Source organism: Balaenoptera physalus (genome assembly GCF_965194825.1).
Source record: "Balaenoptera physalus genome assembly, chromosome: 9".
In the NCBI taxonomy this organism is placed as follows: Eukaryota; Metazoa; Chordata; class Mammalia; order Artiodactyla; family Balaenopteridae; genus Balaenoptera; species Balaenoptera physalus.
This window is the reverse complement of record NC_138888.1, coordinates 57437999-57464438: the sequence shown is the minus strand read 5'-3', so window position 1 is coordinate 57464438 and position 26440 is coordinate 57437999. Positions and strand designations below refer to the sequence as shown.

Below are 26440 nucleotides of genomic sequence, written 5' to 3'. Positions count from 1 at the left end.
CGTTTTTCATTTTCAATTATAAAATGAAGAAACAAGGCAAATGGGGATTTAAATATTTTTTTATTATTTGTTTTAGATAAAAGATCTAGTCAATGGGCTGATTCATTTTGTTGTGCAGTAGAGACTAACACAACATTGTAAAGCAACCATACTCCAATAAAAATTAATTTAAAAAAAGATCAAGTCAATGGAAGAGCCAGGATTCATAAACTTAAACTCCATGTATTAGACCATGCTGCTCTTTGTGCTATGCACTATACTTCAGATGGGAATACAGAAATGAGCAAAATCTGAGACGTAGGAGTTCCAGAATGGATCTGCCACCTGCCAGCTAGCATTCAGATCTCAAAGGAGACCTGCCTGCACTTATTTAATGGAAAGATAAATGTGTTCACAGAACTGTTACTATAAATTCATTTAGAAACAGGACAGAGGCTGCACTCACATTCTTCCCAGGTCTGAGCTACTGGCAGATTTGGTTCACTGTACCTCTGGGAGGGAATACATTCTAGCTAGATGGCAAAGTGTGATTGTTATTCAGAGCTTCCTAATACCTATTTCTTTTACGGTTTAAATGAACTTATTGGTTGAATTCATCAATTTATTGAAAAATGCTTTTATACACTTACTATGGGCAAGTCAATATATGGGATACTGTGCATGGTATTACAAAGATAGGTATGGTTATTATCCAAAAGATGCTTGTATCAAGAAAGGAAGATAAAAAATGAGAAAGCATAAATAGTTTTATTAAAAGTAGAATGTTCAAGGAGGAAAGAAGATACAGATCAGTGATGCTTTGTTTGTGAAGATTCTAGATACTTATAGAATAAAATGAAACCTATGAACCATCTTCCCATAAAAATGCATGATCAGTTTTTTTTTAATAGCTGTGTTGGAGTAAAATTGATGTATTATACTTCCCATATTTAAATTGTACAATTTGATAGGTTTTGACCTAAGTATACACCCATATAACCATCACTATAATCAAGATATTATCATATATCACATCACTCTTAAGTTTAGTTACATTTAAATGTAAATTATTAAATACAATATTGGGTGTGTTTGGAGCCCAGGTCAAGAGCCCAAATATGCAAAAAGTGCTTCAGCAGAATGACATTGTCATAAATGTAACTCTGCTGGCATAATAGAGAAGATAAATGGGAAAAGGCTGGGTTCCAAGTTCTCCCAGGCAAAACTCAATGGGGTACCGGAAAGCCATGTTACCTGGGGAACGGAATATTCCAAAAGACTGCCTCACCATTGGGAAGAAAGATAAATACCTTTGATTTTTTTTTTTTTTAATTCTCTATTTTTTTTTAAATTTATTCTTTTTTTTTTGGCTGCATTGGGTCTTCGTTGCTGCACGTGGGCTTTCTCTAGTTGCAGTGAGCGGGGGCTACTCTTCATTGTGGTGCACAGGCTCGTCATTGCGGTGACTTCTCTTGTTGCAGAGCATGGGCTCTAGGCGCGCGGGCTTCAGTAGTTGTGGCTTGCGGGCTCAGTAGTTGTGGCTTGTGGGCTCTAGAGCGCAGGCTCAGTAGTTGTGGCACAGGGGCTTAGGTGCTCTGCAGCACATAGGATCTTACCGGACCAGGGATCTAACCCTTGTACCCTGCGTTGGCAGGCGGATTCTTAACCACTGCACCACCAAGGAAGTCCTACCTTTGATAGCTTTTTGCAAAGAGAAGTCTTTAGAGTATCAAAGGGGTTTTATGTAGCAATGTTCTCTTCTATGATCATATGTAGTTCAAAATTGTTCATTTCTAGCTGTTTCGTCCTTCATGCGAATAAAGGCTATGTTTTAATTTTTTATGACTCCTAGAACATCTATCCCAGAACTTTACAAAAAAGATGTTTAATGATGATGATTATAGTGATCAGAAACTGAAATAACATGTGCACTCCATATGGACATGCTTGGTAATTTACTGCTTAGTACCAGAATCTTCTGTAAATGAAATCTAAGTACATAGAAATATTTTAACTAGTCAGAGTATCCATTATTATTCCTGTTTTTATATATTTGGAAATGTTTCAATCATACATCCCAAATCAGAAATATTTAGCAATGGTAAATTTTATCATCTGAAACTTTTGAGAGCATCTAATCTCCCTGATTCTTCAATTATTTAAAAATATGCAGTAGACTTTTTCAGAGCATAAAAGAAATGTAAGCATACTTATATTTCAGTGTTCTTTCAATACTTTAAAGTCTCATCAGACTTGAGGTTACTTGAGGTAGATGAAATAGCACTGGGTGACTAAACCAATTTCTGTGGCAATAGCTCAACCACAGAAATTAGCAGTCGTCACTCTTCCACCTGCATCCACGTTGCACACTCCATGACTAAAAGTAATTAAACTAGATATGAGATAAACCCAGCAATAAGTTAGGGAGATGGTTAATGTATATTTAAAATGTATGAGAAGGCACTTCTTGTGATCTTTTCAAACCATCCGTTTAAAAAGATCATTGTTGTTTTACTGAAATGTGTAGGACTGTATTGCACAGTTTTAAAGGTTTGCAAAACAAGTTTTTGGCTGACAGACATTCTTTGTAGGTTAACTAACTTATTTTGGAAAGAAAAATAAAGTTCAACTCCAGTCTAGTCTGAGATGGGCTCTCAAGGGGGCTCGTATTGCTATTGATAGATGCTTGACCTAGTAGTGAAACACGGAGAGCTGCACTTGACTCTGTCTGTACCTACCTAGACTACGCTTCCTTCTGGTCTGTATTCCCAGGGTGAACACATATTCTAGCTTTCCAATAAGTGTGATCTATTTATATATGTGAGTAATTATACTAGAAAGAGAGAAAATAGGATGGATTGTTTTGTCTTCCTTGCTGATTTATTTTTTCTCTCTGCCTAGATTTTGTCTTTGTAGTTTAGGATCTGAATGACTACAACTTTATCTAACCCCCTCCTATGGATTTTAATAATCAAATTGTACACATACTCCATTTTAATTTAGTTGGTTAAAATACAGTTATGCTTACCTCTGAAGTTTTTTTAGAGGTAGCTATTATGTACAAGGAAAAAAATTTGACTTGGAAGACAAATGAACTTTTATTTGAATCTCAGCTCAGAGATATACTGTCTATGGGACATAATTGTCTGGTATTCAGCAGAACCTCCAAAAATATGAGATCTGCTGCCATCAGTTTCCCCTCCATTGCCTGTCATAGTTTCAGTGGGAATATGGTTTAGGGGAGATAGTTGGTTATGGTAGTTAGGATGGTGGTTCTAAGAATTGGACCTTGTCTGAATCGTGTTTTTAAGGCTTGTTTCTGAGTCTTATTTCTGCCAGAGTCTTATTATGATAGTTTGGATGGTAGTTCTAAGAGCTAAGCTTTGCCTGAGTCTTGTTTTCTAAGTCTTGTCTCTCAAGGTGATGAGACCTTGAGAAGATTACTTCAACCTTGCTAAGACTCAGTTTTCTCCTCTCTAAATGATAAGAGTAATATCACCTGAAACATAGGGTCTTTATGAAATGCATATAGAGAAATGGACACAGTGTGGCGTAGAGTAAGCATGCAATGTAACTTGACAGTAATGATAATATAAAAACGATGACAAAGTAATTAACCTGTGTGTCTCCTCTACTTTTCTCCTCTTCTGTTCGACTCCTCCCTTCTTTCCTCGTATTTTTCCATTGAGAGAAGAGTCAAGGCAAAGGACTATAGAGTCAAAACGAGAGGGTAGAGGACTTAGCAAGAGCAGCTCAATCAAACTCTACAATTTAGAGTTGGGAGTAAAGATGCCCCTTAAGCCTGATCTTGAAAGATACTCTAGTACCTTTGCCTTTTGTAAACCTAATGAGCAGCAACTGTATAGAATAAATCTACTTCTTTCATGACCTTGTTCCTGGTTAATGTTACTAACTTTCTGACTAACCTATTATAGACTTAATCTCATACATCAATGTATTTCTTTTTTTGTGAATTTATATTTACCAGTTCTCCACAATCTATACTTTCCCTTACTTCGTAGTACATTTTCATTATGTAAATATTTACTGCTTATTAAGAAATTATATAGATTAATGTATTCAAGTACTTATTGATATATCTTATATTTTATAACTTTAAAATAATTTAAACTGTTTTGCTTTATTAAATATAGAGCACTGAGCAAGAAACTAGAGAAAAGTATGTAAATTATGGATAGATTTTCTAGAGTCAAATCCAGCTCCACCTCTATATGCTATGATTTTTAGACCAGTTACTTAACTGTTCTCTGCTTCAGTTTCCTATTTTATACAGACCCAGTGAATTTCCAACTGCATGATGGTTATGAGAATTAAAGGAAATGATTTAAGGAAAGTGCCTCACACATAGTAAATACTGAACAAAAGGAAATGATAGGAAAGTGCCTCACACATAATAAATACTGAACAAATGTTAACTAGTAGTATTACTAAATTAAGGAAAAATTTCAAGCTTATACATCCTCATGAAAATAAGAAAACCACTTTGATAAGCTGGAGTTTTCTCAAAGCTTTCCAAAGTTGAAAGAATTTACATATGTACAGTTTTGCAAAGAATACAGTAAAGGAAAGTCTGACAGGATATCAAGTTTAAATGGAAAACAACTCCATATTATCACATAAAACAACTAGTCTAAAAGTAGGACAAAAAAAGCACCCTAAGCAGATGAAAATGTCAGAGAGAGTAGTTTCAGAAGTTCTATTTATTGCTTTCTAATAGATTAACATATTTTTAAACTGGAAATTCAAGAAGAAATTTGATCAACTTTTTAATTATAATTTTTTTCTCTAGCATTTATCTTATAGTTTAATAAATATTGTCTTCCTTTTATAACTATATTTAAAATCACAGATCTTAAATAGTTTTATTATCATCTAATATATTCTGTGATCCAGAAGCTAAAACTATGTACCAAAAATGATTTTCAAATTTTTAATTAAGCAAAATTCTTTCCTAGCATTGTCATTTTAGATAAGGTTACTATTCTAGGATTTTCATATAAGTCAGTAAGTCATGGCAGGATAGTAGTAATATCATAGTTTGTGTTCTTTTAGTTATTTTGTGACAGTAGATCAAAATTTTCATCTTGGGAATAATTGCAATGGTATTTAGTAAACTTCCATCTTAAAAAAATGCAAAAAGTAAAGAAAAAGGAAAAAATATAAATTCTACTCACTACTATCTCCCAAGAGTAATTATTAGTATCATTTTAGTGTATTTTCTTCCCTTCAATTTTTTTTGGTTGTTGTTCATATAACATGCAGTATGATGTTTAAGAATACTTGCTGTGAGCAGTGAGGCTGTTTGAATCTGGACCTCTCTGCTTCTTACCTGTGTGACTTTGTTTAGTTACTTAACTTCTCTCAACCTTGGTTTTGTCATTTGTAAAGTGGGAACAATATCAGTGTTTTTATTAAACCATTATTGTGAGACTTAAATAAGTTGAATAGTGGATATTAAGTACTCATAAAGATGTATATAATGGTTTATGCTAGAAATACAGTTCTGTATAAGCTATTTTTGCAGTTAGCATTTTACCACTTGCAATTTCTCATCTGAATGATTATTTTTCAAAACATGATTTTTAATGTTTATGTGAAATATCATTGTGATTTTATTGTGTTTCCTTATTTTGAACATTCAGTAGATTTCCACTCTTTTTTATTTTTTTAAATAAATAATGTATGTAGCTTTTGTTCTTATCTTTGATTTTTCTCAGGGCAAATTCCAGAAAGAGAAATTACTAGGTGAAAAAGAACATGGATATTTCAAAAACTCCCTTGTGGTGCAATCTGCAAAATTGCCCCTTATCTTCCCTTTAGTAGTATCTGAAAGTGTTCATATCTCTATACATTTGTTGACAGTGATTTTTTTAAAATTCATTTTATTTTAAAATCAAACGTGTCTTTCATATCTTGGTAACTTTTTTTTATAACCATCCATATGGTATATGAAATATGTCCTCTGAGTGTTAACTCAGGCCAAAGACAAATATCAGTCTAATCCTCAGGCTCGTGCTATGTGCCTGTATCAACTTCACTACTCTAATTTTCACTGTGCTGCCATCAGAGTGTGTGAAAGTAGTCAGCTGGTATTTACCAAATGAAGGTTATGAATCTGAGCTCTATTCCCCAAAGATTTATGAACTATAAAATGGTATTATTATTATGTTCTGTCACTGCATTGTGCTGTTTAGCTGCCTTCCATTTTATGTGGTTAAGTTCCTGAAGATACATTTGCATGAAAGCTACTGTGTGTACTCATTTTGTATTGTATTGTGGCAAACGCTATTAATCTACAGGGTTCCTATTCATTTTGGAATTCATTTCACAGCTCACTAATTGTGTGAATGAGAAGAGGAAATATATGCTTTTATTCCAAACCATGCCAAGCAGATGGCCCAAAGTTCCTTGCTGCCCGCATTGTCAGTGGCTCTCTTCTGTAGGTAGTGAGCCTGGCATCGGTCCGTCAAACACAATGTGAGGGTCCATTTAACACAGCACTTGACAGTCACTGAGCCTCTGGTTTGTTATGACTTATAAACATTTTATTTTTTATCATCCACCTCTAAAGTGGTCAGTCATTTGAGCAGGTGCAAACACAGTAGAATTCATATTCGTCTTACTTGAGAAGCCAAAATGAATTTTTATTCATATGGAAATTTGGGGAAAAGAAGACAGTACAGGGGATTAAGCTTAGTTTCTTGAAAAGGGATTAACACATATTGAGATTCAACACTCTAGCATCATTTCTGAGACTGAACCTTTTGAAAAGCTGAATTGCAGAAAAAATTAGGGTTTATATCTTTAAACTTTTTAAGGGAATCTCTTCAAATTTCTTTTTTCTTCGTATGCAAGGAAATTATTTACTTATTTACTTTTATATACAATATGTAATTTATGTAACCATTCAAAATGTTCACATTGGCATTCCTTGTGTGTGCGCATGTGTGTGTGTGCGTGTGCGTGCGTGCGCGTGCGCACGCACGCAGTAGAACAGAGTAAGATAGAGACAGAGGGTGTGACAAAAAATGAAATAATGCATGTCTGCACACATTTCCTACTTAAGCAGAGATACTAGGATGATATGAAATTGGGTTATCACTTCAGGAATTGGAGGGTAAGTCAGATGTTCTAATGGAGCCCATGAAGTAGTTTGATCACAATATCTTATTTAAGAGAACCACAGCATGTGGAGATACTGTTTTCTCCCTTACATGAAGAAAAACTGGGTATTTATTTCTCTCACCCCTTCTTTCTCTCCACTTCTGAACCACCTATCATGGGTCTCCCATGTTGTATTGATGCCACATTTCCTTTTCTCTCGGCTTTCAGACGGATGCTGCTCTCATGTATGATGCTGTGCACGTGGTGTCTGTGGGCGTCCAGCAGTTTCCCCAGATGACAGTCAGCTCCTTACAGTGCAATCGACACAAACCCTGGCGCTTTGGGACCCGCTTCATGAGCCTAATTAAAGAGGTGAGTCAGGAGAAGCACATCTGTCCTGTCTCGCGTGTCCTCAAGCTGAATGAATTGAGATTATTGCACTTTTCCTAACAGGTGACCTTTTACTTTTATCTCTTAAATTAAACTTTCTACCTCTCCCCATACAAGCAAAATTAACATTTTTACTAAATAATATGGAAGGGAAAAATTACATGATAAATAAATGGATTTCCTACAAAATATCTGTGATTGTGTGAACAGATGAAAATCAGTGACCTATGATTTAAGACATTGTTAGTTTTCACCTTTCTGAATCTTTATATATGTTACTTTTCATTTATGTGGAAACATAGATGTTTGAAGAATGTTTATATCATAGGCCACATGATATGCAAAGAATTTTTAACATGAATACCGTTTGCACTGCACTAAATTACACTCAATTTGTAGGTTTTCAAGAATTGTTTTTTAGAATTATGGTTCCTAAGTATAACATCTAGTTATTCTAATTGTATTAGAGTTAACTTAAAACAAAATATATGGATTCATGAAATTGCAAAGTTTACTTCATGTTGCATAATACAACCATTTTTATGGCCATGTATCATTTCTAATTATGTCTGTTATAGTTTTAGACCAAGCATGCCCATAGTGAGAAAAAAAAAAAAAAAACTCTTAAAGATCACACACAAACATACACACTCACTTCATACACACATATTCTTCCCATTCTTCCTCTCATGAAGGAAATTCCTTTGTCAGCTAAGGATACTTTTCATTTGATTACAACAGGAGTTTTTTTAATTTAAAAAAAATATTTTTTATTAAAGTATAGTTGATTTAGGAGTTTTTATATGAAAGTTTAACTATGAAAATTTAATCTTTGCTATGAAAAGTCACAGCTGTTATTACCATATAAAATTTTTCTTTAATGGTTTAAAAGAAATCATCAGCTCATCATATAATAAATGACTCATGAAAATAAAAGTGCAAATAGAATCATAATTAAGAATCATCAGATCCTTGGCAAAGAATGTCCGTGAATTTTCCTTGTCTGATTGTTACTGAACTCTCAGATAGGTGAAATGATGCTCCTAGAACAGTATGCAGTTCTTTTGTTACTCCACATTCTATATTTACTTCTGGTGCAAAAAACTAAGCATCACAGGGCTGCAAACATATCACCCTGGTTTGGCTAGTTGAAGAAGAGCTTTTTCTGAATGCAGCACTGGACAACTGAGAAGTGTCAAACAACCCTGTAAGAAGCTGTTGTATGAAACTCGCTATTGTATTTATTGTAGGGTGTTATTGAGGATCTTGTCCACTAAATCAGGGGTTCACAACCCCCGGGCTACGGACCGGTACCGGTCCACGGCCTGTTAGGAAGCAGGCCACACAGCAGGAGGTGAGCACGGGCTGAGCGAGCAAAGCTTCCTCTGCCGCTCCCCATCACTCCCCATCGCTCGCATTACCGCCTGAACCATTCCCCGCCCCCATCCATGGAAAAATTGTCTTCCATGAAACCAGTCCCTGGTGCTAAAAAGGTTGGAGACCGCTGCACTAAATCACACAAGGTCACTCTTATGAGGACCGAAAAGAGACGTTTCTGTCAGGTCTCAGTACCAGGAAAAGCTGAGTTTCTCCTGGGCAATTGTTGTGTCTTAAATTATGGATCCTGTATGTTACAGTTCATCACATTTTCTTCTTTGCTTTGGTTGCTGGAAAGTTCAGAATTGAATTTGTGATTGGATTTATTAGTTGCACAGATTCACCTGATGTACATTTCCCTGTGCTGTCTTTAACCCAGATTTGTTTTACTGTTCTGCACTTCTGCTTCTGTACTTCTTGATCCCATTGCTTATTTTTATACTAAATATGGATTTTTGTTAACTGCCTGCAATTATTTTCTTTGGACAAAGTTGAGTTAATAAAATTTTTTTCTTCCTTACTGGAGACCTGTTAACACAGTAAACTCAGTGATGACCTGTTGCAATATGCATAGAGATCTATATTATAGTGTTCTTTTTCTATTTTATTTGTAATTTATTAGCCTAAATCTATTTTAGAATCCCTACACATAAGTATCCAAGAAGCACATGGAGCCTAAGAAATGTAGTAATAATGATATCCATCTGTAATCCTTATTGAAATGTTACCCTTTATCTACTGGGCTTTATTACTTCTTTTGAGTCTCAGTATATATTCTTTCAAACATAGTTGTGAGTATATGTTACATTATTTTAAATTTTCATATGTAACTATTTTCCCAAGCTACTTGCAAATGACAGATAATATAAAACATGTAATTGGGGCTATATAACAGAATGGGAAATCTTTTTATATTAAAAAAAACCTCATTATTTGCTCACATTTGAGGGATGAACCCATTGTGTAGCTAGATTATTATATTCCCATCCCCTTCTACCTGGAGAGAGCCTTCTACAGGAAGTATAGTTTGATGTGAAGTAATTTTGATACATTTCTCCCAGCCTCACACAAAGAAAAATAAAGTAATAAGTTAATTATTCTAAGTGGAAAATGTATAATTGAAGAAGTATAGCATAATTTTTCCTAGATTCAGTTTCCTTCATTGTAATAAAATGTTTACTTTATATTAGTTTGGTGTTAGGAGTGGTATTTTATAATAGTAGTTCTGTTTGTAATCTCCAGCGAGATAGTCACTATCTCATAAATATTATAAGTGACCAAACTCTTCTCACTTTGCTAAAAGAGGTTTGCTATTTAAAACATAAGCCACAAATTTCTCGTAAAGGAAAGTTATACCTGGAAAATGCATTATTTAAAATGAAAAATTTACAATAAATTTTTACTGAGACTAGGATATCACATTTAGAAAAAACATCCTTCAAAGTTCAGAAGAGAATAAAAATGTATAGCAATGTAAATTTATGAGAAGTAACAAAAGATAAAACATTTTGTACAAAATTGTTTTATCTTCTCATCCTTTACTAATTTATGATTTTTGTTTGTTTGTTTGTTTTCCCCATAGGCACATTGGGAAGGCCTCACAGGCAGAATAACTTTCAACAAAACCAATGGCTTACGAACAGATTTTGATTTGGATGTGATCAGCCTCAAGGAAGAAGGTCTGGAAAAGGTACTTGAGACATTCAGTTTATTTACTTTAATTATTAAATAAACATATCCTAGTGAAGAAATAAAGAAATATTTCCTGTTGTAGATACATTTCATTGACATTTAACTTTATTGAGTAACTCTAAAAAAATACATCTTCAATTCGTTATATATATTGAATATAATAATTGACTATTAGGACTCAAGGATAAAGGATATCTTAAGGCAATTTAAATGTTTTTATTTTCTCATCAGGTTTTTCTGATTCTCTGCATACAATGTATATAATATTAATTTAAAATAATATATATTAATATATTAATATAATCTTAATTAGCTGTAAGATTTGATATAATGATTAGAAAATGTTTGATGTAATATGAGTCTTTGTATATGCAGCTTATAATCACAGGCCTTCATAGACTTTCCTACTTAGAGCAGACCATACAGAAGGATTAAATACTGAAACATGTTTCCGCTGCTGGATCATATTCAAGAGAAATGTCTGAATTAATGTACATGAGTAAATTAGGTATGAACACAAATGCTACACATTACACTGGGTCTATCTTTCTTGATTCCATTTATAGGTATTGAGGTAAAGTACAAGAAAGGCTCATAGAATTTGGGGGTGTGTGCTTACTTTAAGAACATTTTAGTGTAAGTTTGTAATACATGCATTTAGCTGTTTTCTGATGGATTCATTGAAAGTTACAGGTTAAAAAGATATTTTGATAAGAACTTGAGAAAAAATTCTGTTTGAGATAACATCGCTTTAAAGATAGTGAGTTATGTTTCAGCTAACAATTGAACATGGAGCATCATTCATAGATGGAAACTGAAGAAGGAAATTGAATCAAAATAAGGGGTATTTTAGCCTGAGAGAAAATAGCATATATGAATGTTGATTCAAATGATGCAGGAGAGAGAAAACACATATTTTTGATATCCCCAGGACAAGAAGTATATCATGGCCAACTGATGACTGAAGTTAACAGGGGTATTACCTCTTCTCATTGAGAGTTTCAGGTTGTACCCTTTGTCAAGACCATGCAAAATTAGGAATCTTTTATAATAAGCTGGAACTAAAATATTCGTGAGGCTGTCACTTCCTAATTACCTTGCTTCCAAGATAACAACGTTAGTCTATACCCAAAACTGGAATTGACAATGGTGGAGTTTAGTCAGCTCATATGGGCTTATCTCAGTGTTTACTGGGGATGTTATTATCTTATTTTTGGAAGTACCCAAGTCACTAGGATGAGCTTCGACCACTGCTTGTATTTCAACACATCAACATAAAAATGGTGATGCTCTTCATGTTACCATAGGCCCAGTCCCTTGGACTCAAAGAAAATATTAGAGAAGGTTTTCCTAGGCTCTAGTGTGAATTATAAAAAGATCCTGAATATAATGGTTACCAAGTATATATGAGGATCTACCATATCGATAAGCAAGGTATCACAATGTGAGTTATAAATGTTGACCTGACATTCATCAATATTTTGTGTTCAGACAGAATTAGGCTCAAATCCTTGTTCTGCCATTTACTATTTATAGACAAGTTTCTTAATCCTTCTAAAGCACAGCATCTTCAACTGCATCCTGGGGTGATAGCAATATCTGCCTCATTAAGGCTCCTAAGTTTTGTTGATTTTACTTTTATTTTTTCCTAAAAAAAGTATAGTTACCAATCCATAGATGAAAAAACAGAGTTCCTACCTTGATAGAGTTCACACTTTGGAAGATTCAATAGATGGTGATTTAAGAGGCTTAAATCACTATTCTAGTTCTATCATAACAAGTGTGTGAACTTCCTCCTTCCATCCAACTTCTCTGGGCCAAATTCCCCATCTCAAAAAAAGTAGAGTGCAAAGGGCTTCCCTCTTGGACAGACTGAAGTGAAAATATCATGGTCTCTAAAAGAATCTGGAAATACGTTAATAGGGGTCGAGGCTAGGAATTTTAACTATCCTCAATTCTATCTTCTCATGCTACTGCCTTTTCCTAGTTTTGTCTTGGTCATCTTTGACTAGCACACTTTATTTATTCATTTAATTCTCTAACAAATATGCAGTGAACTTCTATTTTGTGCCCCTATGAAGGTTTTGCTCTAGTGAAGAAAACCTGCCAATTATAAATTGATTCATAAAATTATATCGGGTTGGCCAAAACGTTCGTTCAGTTTTTTTCCATAAGATGGCTCTAGTAGCACTTAGTTGTATTTAACTTCATTCGAAATAATTTGTTTAGATTGTATGTGACAGCTGTCATATCAGCATGCATTTAAAAAAAGACATCAAAATTGGTGAATTTTTGGGTAGCCATATTGAAGATGGAAGAAAAACAGCAACATTTTCAGCATATTATGCTTTATTATTTCAAGAAAGGTAAAAACCCAACTGAAATGCAAAAAAAAGATTGTGCAGTGTATGGAGAAGGTGCTGTGACTGATTGAACATGTCAAAAGTGGTTTGCAGAGTTTCGTGCTAAAGATTTCTCACTAGACGATACTCCATGGTCTGGTGGACCAGTTGAAGTTGATAGCAATCAAATCAAGACATTAACTGAGAACAATCAATGTTATACCACGCGGGAGATAGCCGACATACTCAAAATATCCAAATCAAGCGTTGAAAAGCATTTACACTAGTTTGGTTATGTGAATCGCTTTGATGTTTGGGTCCACATAAGTTAAGCAGAAAAAACCTTCTTGACCGTATTTCCGCATGCGATTCTCTACTTAAACGTAATGAAAACGTTCCATTTTTAAAACAATGGATGGGCAGTGGCAAGTGGATACTGTACAATAATGTGGAATGGAAGAGATTGTGGGGCAAGTGAAATGAACCACCACCAACCATGCCAAAGGCCGGTCTTCATCCAAAGACGGTGATGTTGTGTATATGGTGGGATTGGAAGGGAGTCCTTTATTATGAGCTCCTTCCAGAAAACCAAACAACTAATTCCAACAAGTACTGCTCCCAATTAGACCAACTGAAAGCAGCACTCGACGAAGAGTGTCCAGAATTAGTCAACAGAAAACTCATAATCTTCCATCAGGATAACACACGACTGCATGTTTCTTTGATGACCAGGCAAAAACTGTTACAGCTTGGCTGGGAAGTTGTGATTCATCCGCCATATTCACCAGACATTGCACCTTCGGAGTTCCATTTATTTAGGACTTTACAAAATTCTCTTAATAGAAAAAATTTCAATTCCCTGGAAGACTGTAAAAGGCGCCTGGAACAGTTCTTTGCTCAAAAAGATAAAAAGTTTTGGGAACATGGAATTATGAAGTTGCCTGAAAAATGGCAGAAGGTAGTGGAAGAAAAGGATGAATACATTGTTGAATAAAGTTCTTGGTGAAAATGCAAAATGTGTCTTTTATTTTTACTTAAAAAACCAAAGGCACTTTTTGGCCAACCCAGTAATATAGGATTGGGCAGTGAAATGTGCTAAAAAGAAAGATCTCTTGCTTGTATGTCATTAAGATGATATATTTTGAATCGTTTTCTGAAATGTGAATCTTAGGATTGAAACAGTTAGTAGGAGTAAAATCCATACTTCTGATGTTTGTAACTGTGGAGCAGATAAACCAGGAAGGAACAGGTATATTTCTGACAAACAGAGAAGTAGGACATATTCAGGGAACTGAGCTCGGAGTTAAAATGCTGCTCTGGACACAGTTTTCCACTTAGATAGGGTTCATAGATCAAAGTGAATTCTTTCTCCTTTATCTCGATGGAGATCTTGGTTAGAACCCAGCCCAGTTAGCCATGGTCTAAGAAGGGTCACCAGTACCGCACACACAACCAACCACATCTGGTTTGTTTGTTTCTTTGTTTAACTGGAGCAAGGAATAACGAATTTATCCAAAAAGCCAACAGTCTGAGAAGATGGTGGACTTGTGTCCCAAAGAACCATCTTACCTGAGTTAGAATTCAGGCTTCTTTTATACTAAAAGGGGAGGGAGTAAAGTCAAACATTTCCTGGTTCCCGTCAGCCTCCAGAGGGGATGTGTTAATTTCTTCCTTCCTGCAGTCATTCACAGGTGGCAGGTCTAAGAAGGGTCACCAATACCGCATACACAACCAACCACACCTGTCCAAACAAGCTCTTGGGCCATGGCAGTGCCTTCTCTAAAGCAGAAGAAGGAGAGTAAGGGGATAAAACAGTAGGCAACTTTGTCTACCTCAGGCAATAATAGGACAATTTCTTTCTTTAAGATCCTGGTATTGAAACTACTAACAATAGGAAAAGGAAATCAGAGTAAGTGATTTTCCCAGCTTGAATTCTTCTGGTCAGTTCAAGGACCGTATTGTATATTCCACTTTCAAAATACGTTTAGAATCCATCCATTTCTTCCTAAATCCATTGCTACAATCATGGCCAGGGGAACCTACCCCGGACACATACACTGGAGCCCCAACAAGCCTCTCTGTTCTACTCCTCCTTGTAATCCATTCCCCAAATCATAGCAGCCAATGGATGTCTTCAAAAGCAAAATGATCCATGTCATTTCTCTATTTAACTCATCCCTTTATTTCCATGGTATTTTGATTAAGATCCAAACATGATTTACAATGAATTCCCTACCTCTCCCACTCAACTCTCACCGTCTTCTCAGGTGTTTTCTATGCTCCAGCTATACTGGCTGTTTCTCATTTCCTCACAGGGTCAAGACTTTCTATTACTTTGGCAGTAGAGTTTTCCCAGTCTGGAATACCCATTCCTATCACCTTTGCCTGGCTAACTTCTTACTCATCCTGGGGGTTGCAGCTTACATTTACTTCCTTAGATAGGTATCCCCTAAGCCTAATTAAATTTAAGTTTCTCATAGTGTCCTCTACTTTTTCTTCCTGACACTGCCTATAATTGTGTATTTACATACTTTTTTTTTTTTTTAAGGCTGCGTCCCTAGCCAGAATACACATCCTATTAGGTGCAGAAAAATTTGTCTCCTTTCTCACTATTTACATATTCAAGGCATAGCAAAGTGTCTGGCACAAAGTACATCCTCATGAAATGTTTATTGACTGTTGAACAAATGAAGGATCTCTATGAGAATCGTAAGAGATACTTCACATAGAATACTTACTCAAGTGTCTGGTGCAAAGTTATTTTCCAATAGCAGAGCTTTTTTTCCCCCACTTTTTCCAGCTTTGCTCCATACTTACAAAGTGGGACAAGAAATCCAATAGTCAGACAATCAGTGGGCTGGGGTAGTGGGTCAAGGCTTCAGGGGGTGAAGGATCTTATAGCACAGGAGAAAGCAGCACTGAAGTCTGAGCTTATAAGGATGCACCAATGGCACCTCTGGTCTTCTACATAGTGCAGTTGAATACTTTCTGACACTTTATTACATCAATGAGTAAAAATAATTATTCTATTTATAAATTTTCCTTTTTTTTCTTGTAAGTTTATGTGTGGAAGTAAACAAAGACCACTTGGATGAGAACAAACAGAAGTTGTTATTCAGAACAAACAGAAGTTGTTATTCAGAGCTTGCAAGGGAGCAACTTATATTTGTCAGAGATTCAAGGGCAGGCAAGGGAGTGGAAAAGCTTTATTTGGGAAAGCCTCAGGTGTGCTCTGATTGGAGATTGTTGGCATGAGGAAACTGGATGTGGGCTAACAAGAAGCAAGGTATCTTGGGTGATTGGTTTGGTGAGTTTCTCTGGTTGCTCCTGAGTTGGAAGAGAGGGGGAAAAAAAAAAAGGAAGCTGCAAGTTATTGAACAAATCTTGACCATTCTGGGCAGATTGCTGCAGAGGTTGTGGTTTGGCTTCCCAGGATGCTTGCTTCAGAGGATCTGGTTAAAGTTCTATTGTCATACATGGTCTGACTGTTATCTATTTGTATATTCAGTCTGTCAGTGGAACTTGGAAGAAGAAGGAGAAATAGCAAAAAGAAAAACGGCCAAGAAAAATGGACATAATTGGCATGAGGAAATAAAAAATGTCTTCATAACTGACAATAAAATTAATATTTTTAGGCTTTTTAAAAAAATAATATGTAACTGGGATATGATTTACCATTGGAAATGGCTTAACTTACTTACCTAGTCTTCTGAGGCTTAGCTATGTTTTAGGAAAGACCAGCTTCAGATGGAACGAAAGCATGACTAATGGCAAAAGATATTAAGAAATATTCAGAAGGTTCTTAGAATATTACTTCAAAAAGATTCTGTTTAGAGCAAAAACAGTTGGAAGGGTTTTACACAAAATAGGTTTGAACTGAGTTGATGACACTTCATGATAATGGTGCATTTCCATTGCAAGCTGAGCTATCTAAAGGCCATTAAAAAAAAAAAAAACTTAGACTTTAAAAAGAATTCCTTCTAAGAAACTATAATACAATAATAAAATTGCTTAATCCTACCACATTATTGAATTTTATTATTGAATGTCCATTGTGACAACTATGTACATCATGTGCGTTCCGAGAAAAAAAAAATCAATCTCTTGCTATTATACTTTATTGATTGTTCAAATGGATTTTTATTATACTAGAGAATATATTCTTCTAAATAGAAATGTTAAACTAAAATCATACTTGTGTACCTCTCTTGCCCTTTCTGTAGCATCAGAATTTGTTATCTGTTCTGGTTATTTTGCTGATAGTCTCTTAAAATGTGATATTTATATTAAAATAGAACTTGGAGAATAGAATGTTCTGTCTCCTCAGTGGAAAGGCCTAATAAATCCTTATTGAAATTGGCTTTTATGTTAATATTATATTAATTTAGAAAAAAACATAGAGATCAAACTAATACATTTATCTGGCCAGAAATGGTGCTAAGGGTCCTGGAATTGTATAGGCCTATGAACAGTCATGCCATGTGTTTGCCTCAGCGTGCTTTTATAATAAAATCAGCTTCTAACTTGTGCATCTTTAGGGAAAATCTTGGAAAAGAAAACTGGCTATAAAAAGCCATCTTATGTAATATATGTTTGCCAATTTCTACAAAATTAAGTATTTATATAAATAATATAAATCAAAATAATCCGTATTTGCAAACCTTTAAAAAGTTTAAATTTGTTATATTTTACTTTCAAGTGAAGCTTCATTTCAGCTTTTAAAATCTGTGTTTTCTGAATATTCACTGCTTGCATTTTTACCCACCAGTAGAGAAACTGCTATCAGCAATCCATAGGCTTCCCGCTGAAAACTCAAATATTTTGATAATATATGGAGAGAGTGAGAATTAGTAGTGAAACCATGCCTGCCTGAGTTTACAGGCATATATGTTCCAGGAACAGAACATGTTTCAAAGTGCTTTTTGAAGATTTTTTTTTTTTGTAGAATATATATTTTTTAAAAAAAGAATGGTAATTGCTGTAGAAAATTTTACTATTGCGCTTTCACTTGCCAGTAAAATCCTATAGTCATTAGCTCCCTATGAAAAAGGTGTCTGAATGGAATTTACAGTCTTCCAAATTTATCTAAATCTGAAAAGCCACACTAGATAAGTGAGACTTTTTTTTTTTTTTTTTTGATCTGTAGCAACCTAATGCATAGCAGTTTTTATCTTTCTCTCTTTGATGGCATTTGATACATATATCTTGGTCCCCATGGCAACAATGACCCCCAACTTCCCTAGGAACTGAGATTTCTTTTGCCTCCCTGTAGGAAAGCAATGCTAACGGTGATGTTGACCAGTAATCTTTAAGCCAGTGGGAAATGTGTTGTTTGCTTCTTAAAAAGCAAAACTGGATCCCAGGCAGGACCCAAACTTAGTGTCTTTTTCTGGAGATGTTAACCATTTAATTTGTCCAACTCTTATAAAGAATCATTACATGCCCTATTTCACAACTGTACTGACATTTTTTTGGTTTGTGTCAGTATATTTATAGTTATTATTTTGCTTGATAACTTTTAACCTTCAGGTTGGTAAAATATTTAAGAAAATTCTGTATGATGTTTATGTTTAAAAATCAATAGGATTGCCTTACTTGAGGGCACACACTTTCTTATTTTGGTCCATCAGAGAATATCAAATACTGATTTTTTTCTTTCAATTACTGAATTTGAATTAAACATGTATACTAAATGTAATTGTAATACATTGGTTTTATTTCAAAGAAATCAATGAACTACATTTTTATCCTTGCAAAAACTGGCCCTTAATTTAATATTGTCATGTCGTTATATTTGAGAACAGTTAACTCATTGATTCAAATTTTATTTTAAAAATCAGAACTACCACCTCTCTCTTAACTCTTTATGTTTAGGGTTGACTTTGCCCTAAACAAAAATAAAAATCTTAGAGGTGAAAAATCTATGTTTAGATTAGTCATCCTTTTCTGTAAGATCATTTATATTATTGATTTATTGCTTTCACATTAATGCTGTAGTTCTCAAATGGTGAAATTCCAGACCCCATGTTAACTGGTTAATAGACAGTTTTAGAAAAGTTGTTAACTGAGGGTTTCTTTGCACTGTACTCATAGGCCAAATCACTTCTGTATGAAAAAGACTCAGTTCCCAGGTAATTGTTCTTTACTCTGATTTCTCCGTCAGGGAGCACATAGGCATTTCTAGGAAATGTTTCATGTTTATTGTTGAGAGATCAGATGACAATTCTTTCTGAAGTGATCTCCTGTTAATACTTAACCCAATGGACGTACAATACTATTCATTGTTATTAGACAGTAATGTAAGTAACTATCTGTACTTTCCATTTAAAAATTTAACACAGGAAGGGGTGAAGTAAATGAGGTCAAAAAGTCTCTAATTTACCTGCAACACTTAGTAAGAAAACTACTATGTTGAAAAAACTCTGTCCTCACTATTCATGTTCCATATAGACTTGAGAAACCTGAGTTTGCAAATTATCCAGAAAGAATGGTTACACTAGTTAACCGAGAAACGTGCAGTTCACCAAAGTATATTCAGTCAATTGGAGAGAATATTTATCTTCCAAATGTAAATTAGCATTTAATACAAGCACCTTCCTTATGCTTTTTACTTCTCAATGCCCTCAAACAGTACTATGAGGAATGCCTTTTCTTCTCAAAGAAATAGTAAATACAATGCAAGGCAAACTGTATGGGTCATGTGGTTGTAGGCAGCTAGTTATTGGGAAGAATTTTTTTTATTGAGGTATAGTTGATGTACAATATTATATAAGTTACAGGTGTACAGTATAGCGATTCACAATTTTTAAAGGTTATACTCCATTTTTAGTTATTATAAAATATTGGCTATATTCCCTGTGTTGTACAATATATCTTTGTAGCTTATTTTATACATAATGTTTTGTACCTCTTAATCTCCTACCCCTATATTGCCCCTCTCTCCTTCCCTCTCCCCACTGGCAACCACTAATTTGTTCTCTGTGAGTCTGTTTCTTTTTTGTTATATTCAGTGGTTTGTAATATTTTTTTAGATTCCACATGTGATGTCATACATTATTTGTCTTTCTCTGTCTGACTTATTTCACTTAGCATAATATCCTCCAAATCCGTACATGTTGCTGCAAATGGCAAAATTTCACTCTTTTTTATGGCTGAGTAGTATTCCTTTATATATACACCATATCTTCTTTATCCGTTCATCTGTTGGTGGACACTTAGGTTGCTTTCATATCTTGGCAATTGTAAATAATGCTTCTATGAACATCAGGGTGCATGTATCTTTTCAAAATAGTGGTTTTGTTTTTTTTTTGTTTTTGAATATGTACCAGGAGTTGAATTGCTGGCCCATATGATAGTTCTATTTTTAGCTTTTTGAGAACCTTCCATACTGTTTTCCAAAGTGGCTGTACCAATTTACACCAATAGTTCCCTTTGTGTACAAGGGTTCCCTTTTCTCCACATTCTCACCATCATTTATTATTTGTGTTCTTTTTGATGATAGCAATTCTGACAGGTGTGAAGTGATATCTCATTGTGGTTTTGATTTGCATTTCCCTGATGATTAGTGATGTTGAACATCTTTTCATGTGCCTGTTGGCCATCTGCATTTCCTCTTTGGAAAAATGTATATTCCGTTCTTCTGCCCATTTTTTGATGGAGTTGTTTAGTTTTTTTGCTGTTGAGTTGTATGAGCTATTTATATATGTTGAATATATGATATGACCTTTATCGGTCATATCATTTGAAAATATTTTCTCCCATTTAGTAGATTGTCTTTTAGTTTTGTCGATCGTTTTGTTTCCTTTGCTGTGCAAAAAATTTTAAGTTTAGGTCACATTTGTTTATTTTTGCTTTTTCTCCTTTGTTTTAGGAGAGGGGTCCCAAAAATACTGCTATGATTTATGTCAAAGAGTGTTCTGCCTATGTTTTCCTCTAGGAGTTTTATGGTTTCTGGTCTTACATTTAGGTCTTTAATCCATTTTGAGTTTATTTTTGTATGGGGTGTTAGATGGAGACTCTACATTATGCTAACACTGTTTTATAATGTACAGTGTGGTTTCTCATGATCACCACACAGGCCTTCTTTGGAAAAGTGCCACTTATGTTCTTTGTTCAAGACAGATGAATTTGTCTAAAATTAAGTCAAAACAGTGTATAATCAGAGAATTCGTTTTCCTTTTTACATTGCTCTATAATGAAAAACTGTATTGCTTTTTTTTTTCATTCTCCAACATCCATGGTTATATTGTTAGTAAATGTCAATAAGACAGTGTAAATAGAATTTTGATAGATCCTATTGTGCCAGCTGGTTTTTAGTGGGGAAATTATTTCTTAACTTTAAATGAGATTGATTTTATATATAACTAATATTTTATACTTAGCTGGGAATGTTTATTTTGTTCCTACCTGAGAAAGTTTTTGGTATACTTGTCAAACAAATTATTATTGCAAATTCTGCAGAGCATAAAAGATATGTCTCACTGATTCTGCTTACAAGAAACAGTGCTAACTTACATGTTTAGAAGAAATTATAAAACGCTAATTACAGATGAGACAAGCAATTATGTAGCTCAGGAGAGGAAAGAAAAACATTCTTTGAACATAAAGGAGTAATATGAGATACAAAACAAACGAAATTTATACTGAGAAAACTGTCAGAAACAAAGATAAATAAATAAAGCATCAACTAATTAATGAGATACTCAGATAAATAATTTTAAAATCATTCAAAAAACAAATGTTTTTTCTACATTAAAAAATAAAACAAAGCAACCAAAGAGAAAACATATTTTACCAAATGAAATTATTTGAAGAATTAAAAAAAAAATCCTGAGAAGTATAAAATGTAAAGCATAAAATATTTACATAAAATTCTTACAAGTATTTATATTAACATATATAAAATGTAGCTTAGGAAAAATTCAAATAAGTAGCAAAGATATGTGACCTATTACTCCCAAAGTTAAATATGATATTAAGGTAGAACTTGAACAGAACATGAGGAACAAAACATGAAAAACAAATTATGTAAATATGAAAGAATAGACACATAGTATACATTCAATATTTGCTGAATGAATGAATGAATGAATGAATAGGTGTGGAAGGTTAACAACCTAAAAAAACCTGAAAGTCTTCATTATGTAGTAATTCACTCATTTAGTCTATTCAGTCATTTATTCAATAAATATTCATTGGGTATTTATTATCTAAATTTCAAAGTTGTGACATCCTCCTTGAAGGCACTTAAAGTTTAACACAAGAAGATATGATACATAAAAATGAAATATAATTTTAATTCAAAGTAAAACATAAATGGAATTTCTGAGACAAAGAGGATAACATTTATTCCTTCATTCAACCATTATGTTAAGAACCCTCACACAGAAAACCCCTAGTATGTCCTGTATTCAAAGGCCTTAGGATAAAAGGATGAGTAAACCAGTCTCTAGCCTCAGGGGATTTAAGTTTTAACTAGAGAGTGATAAAAAAAGAATTACAATTAAAATGTAATGGGATACTTCTGTGTTGGGGGCATACATAAGTTGTTCTGTACATTGCTACACAGAAGAGGGAACTGCTTTTCCCAACATTTCTATCAGTGATGAAGATACACATGTAAGGTAGTGAAAGAGGGAAAACATACATTTAAAGAGTACAACATGTATAGAAAGCATGACCACATGAAGAGTTTAGGAAAATTGTAAATGCAGTAAAATTCACCTTCAGAAAATGGAGAAACGCCTTATATTTCTGGCAAACATAATGAAGAAAGAATTACAGTCTCTATCTCTATGTCTCTCTCTCTCTCTCTCCTGATTGAGATTTAAAACTTCCAAATAGAGAATACTAGAAGCTTTCAATAAAAAAAATATTTACCAAAAAAGAAACAAATATTGGACTGCCCTCAGTCTCTTTAGTAACATTAAATAATAGAAAACATGACTAAAACAGCGCTCTTGAAAGAAGAAGGCTATGACACAATGTCTTTTTTAGTCAAGTTTTCTTTGTACAGGAACATGACAAAAATATTTTCAAATCTACAGATAGAAGCATGTCACATAGTTATCCTTTACAAATAAATTGTCTTCTATAAGAACAATGATAAATGAAAGCAAACACTCAATGAAGAGGAAACTGACTAGAAATCCTAGTAAACAGTAAAAGTAGTTAAAGCATACAGAGAGAAATTTTTGAATAATAGTTTTAAAGATTGTATTAAAAATTACATTTGTTTTCCTTGGAAGAGAGATGATCTATAATATATCAAGCAAAAGAAAATGAGAGGCAGTGTCCACAACCCCAGATTAAATTAACTAAAACTATGGATCAGTATGTGTAGTAGCAGAATGAACCAAAGTAGTGAATTTTCATAGAATAGATGTCATTTTAATTTTTATGATTCAATATTGATTTTATGATGTGATGGTAAAAGTTTAAACAAAAGTTGACAATACCCCTTTAGTAGACTGAAAACTTTGTTACTCACAAATCACCACAGGAAAAACTGTCTACCAAAAAATCCAGAGGTAGAAAAGAAATAGTGAAAACCAGATAATATGAAAGGAACAAGGTTAAAAATAAGATCCAGGGAGAAAAAAGATAGGACATTAAAAACATTCATGATGAGCTTCTTATAAAGAAACCCATAAAATGAGAAGTATGTTGAAAGTATAATTATAGATAATTATTTATCAGCAAATGCAAATATACAAATAAGGTAAGCATGATTAATACTAGGCCCTGGAAATTTAGGTGAAAAGAATTACTTAGAATAAAAAGTTATTTTTATGTGATAAAACATACGATCTAGAAATAAAGGCAACAGTCATAAACTATTATAGTATCATTCAATTATGTAAGTCAAACTATTAAAAGTAGAAGATGAATTGTTAGGAAGTTGTATTATACCATGAACTGTCAGGAGGATGGTAACAAACACAATAGTTTTGGAAAGTTATATGACAACATGTACTAATAATCCTAATAATTCATATTATTTGGGCTCAGTAATTCCAATTCTAGGAATTTGTTTTTAAAATAATAAATTACATGGGCAAATATTTGTAAATAACTGTTTACTAAAGCCTTGTTTTTAACAATGATAGTTAAATTGTGATATGTTTATATGATGTTCATATTATACAATCATTCAAATTATGAATTTGATTAATCTTAATGCCAGAAGAAAATGCTCAAAATAGTGTAGAAATAGGATATATTTAATAATTTATATAATACTTGTAGCACACTTATAAACACCTTACATTGACTTCTTTTTCGTTTAATCCTCACAATAGCTCTGTGAGGTAGATAATGTTATTCCCCCATTTATAGATGAGGAAATTGAGGCACAGAGAAGTAATGTGCCCCAGTCCCCTGGTGGTTAGTGGTGGAGATGTAATGGGATTCAGGTAGTTTGACACCCCCTTCAGAGTCCGGGCCATTAACTACAAGGCTATGATGGAAATTATGCAAGGAACATACATGTAAAGATAAAAGACTTGAAGGAAATACACTAAGCTTTATTAGCTATGATTGACAGGAGTATGTGTGTAGGTTCAAAGTTTAAATTGATGTTCTTTTTTATATTTTTTGTGTGTTTTATAATTGGACAACAATAAATATGCATTCTTTTTATGAAGAAGAGCAAATTTATTTTCAGAACCATTCAGAATATAAAATAAGAAAAATGAATAATACCATAATTTTCTATAGTTCTTTGTGGTTTTTGAAGTACTTTCAAATTACTTATCTAATTTGATGCTTATAATTAAAGTGACCTTATGATTTAGTATCCAAACCATGACATTTTTAATTGTACAAGAGGGTTGCTATTAATATTTACACCAAGAAGATAACTGTAAACTTGAAGTATCCAAGTCAGCCAAGATATAGACTCACTCTATTTAAAATACCTCTTTGAGGTTAAGAGTACTTCATTAAATTTTGGAACTGAGAAAAAATAAATGACTTGATTAAATCATATAATGAAAAAAATCATGGTTCTGAACATAGATTAAAAGAAAAAAGATTGTCTTGACTTAATCAATGGCTCTCGTGATTAAAACAAAACAAAACAATAAACCCCACTGATGAAAAGTTCTTCAATCAATAGAAAATTTTGAATTATACAGTCCTAATAGATTTAAAATCTGGGAATCATACAAAATTTTATTTGATTTAAAATGTTATGCCATTGAAATTTCTGAAACTTCATAATATTCTGCTTAGAAACCTGAGATTTATAAAAAGGGTTACCTAATATTTGTGATTATAGGTAATTGTGGATTCATGAGCCAGAACCCTTTCATCCAAATAGTACTAGAAAAGCAACTGACAGAGGATGAAACTAGATAAGTATGTTTAGAAGAATGAACATCCAGCTAAATTATTTTTTATAAAAGTAATCTTGGAGGATGATGTAAGTGAAATGGGCAATATTTTGTATTAGTGATTTGATTAGAAAGTTGAAAAACTTACTGGTCAAGCTTGAGGGTGTCATCTGGCAGGTGACAGTGGGCAAATGATGTTTGCCAGTGCTTTGGCTGGTAGAATTACATGTCTGAAAGAAATCTAACTATTTAACCAATAGTGAAAAAAAGGGAAATAAAATCTAAGGGACAAATGTGTAATAGGTATTAATTATAGATCAGGGGCAGAAAAATGGCAGTGACTGCAAAATACAATCTGCAGATGTCTTGTTTAGCCAACAGAGTAGTTTTTTTTTTTTTTTTAATGATTTTGAATTTGAAACAATTTAAGCAGGTCAGCAGGCATTCTAGGTTTGACATCCCCTCTGTCCCCCACCCAGGTCCCCAGCAGGGCCTCTGCTAACTCTAGTGATGCCTTGCTGGGAACTTGAAAAAAGTACCTGCTCTGGGAACATGCAGCCCAAGGCACACAGCAGAGCGGGTTGGGATTGTGGCCCCTCTTGCTATTCTGCCTTGAGATTTATGTGAGATTTAAAAACTTCACTCCCTAGCCTGGAAATTCTTACTACTGGCTTATGCCCTTTCACGTCACACATTGATGCTACCCGTCCGGCCCTTGAAAACCTTCCATTATTGACCCTAAATTATAATTAGTCTCTGTCTTTATGACCTCATTGTAGTCACAGTCTAAAGTAATTTAAAAGATCAGTAGGTAGTTTACTTTGGAAAGAATGCTGAATCAAGATTTTTTTTCTTTTTTTTCCCCTTACTGTATTATTTGACTTTTTTTCTTAACTGACACAAACATTAGGAATATATAGTTTTTAACGGTAAGAGGAAAATTAAGTAAATATGAGAAAATATGGCAAGAGGTTTTTTTTTAAACATCACTAAAAACATTTATATTGAATTCCTAGTATAATCAAATAAGTTCTTGAAGAAAAACACTGAGATTTACTTTCATGTACAACTATTAGAATGACATATCTATTCTTATGAAGAACAGAAGTTATTAACATTTCTACTTTTGTGCTTCTCCAATTAAACGGAGATAGATATCTTAAAAAGTTACTAAGAAAGCTATGCAAATGAAGAGATCAA

The 26440-nt window shown here is 33.7% G+C and overlaps 1 protein-coding gene across 10 annotated transcripts in view; it reads left to right on the top strand.

Moving 5' to 3' along the window:
* Nucleotides 1–26440, top strand: part of GRIK2 (glutamate ionotropic receptor kainate type subunit 2) — a 642913-nt gene that overhangs the window by 391630 nt on the left and 224843 nt on the right. For all 10 annotated transcript variants that reach the window (XR_014267496.1, XM_082475143.1, XM_082475138.1 and 7 more), the window contains 2 exons: nucleotides 7333–7476; nucleotides 10454–10561. Coding sequence is in view for 9 of the 10 variants with exons in the window: in XM_082475143.1 (XP_082331269.1) it covers nucleotides 7333–7476; nucleotides 10454–10561 (252 nt within the window). In the remaining variant the exon portion in view is untranslated. The remainder of the gene's footprint in view (nucleotides 1–7332; nucleotides 7477–10453; nucleotides 10562–26440) is intronic.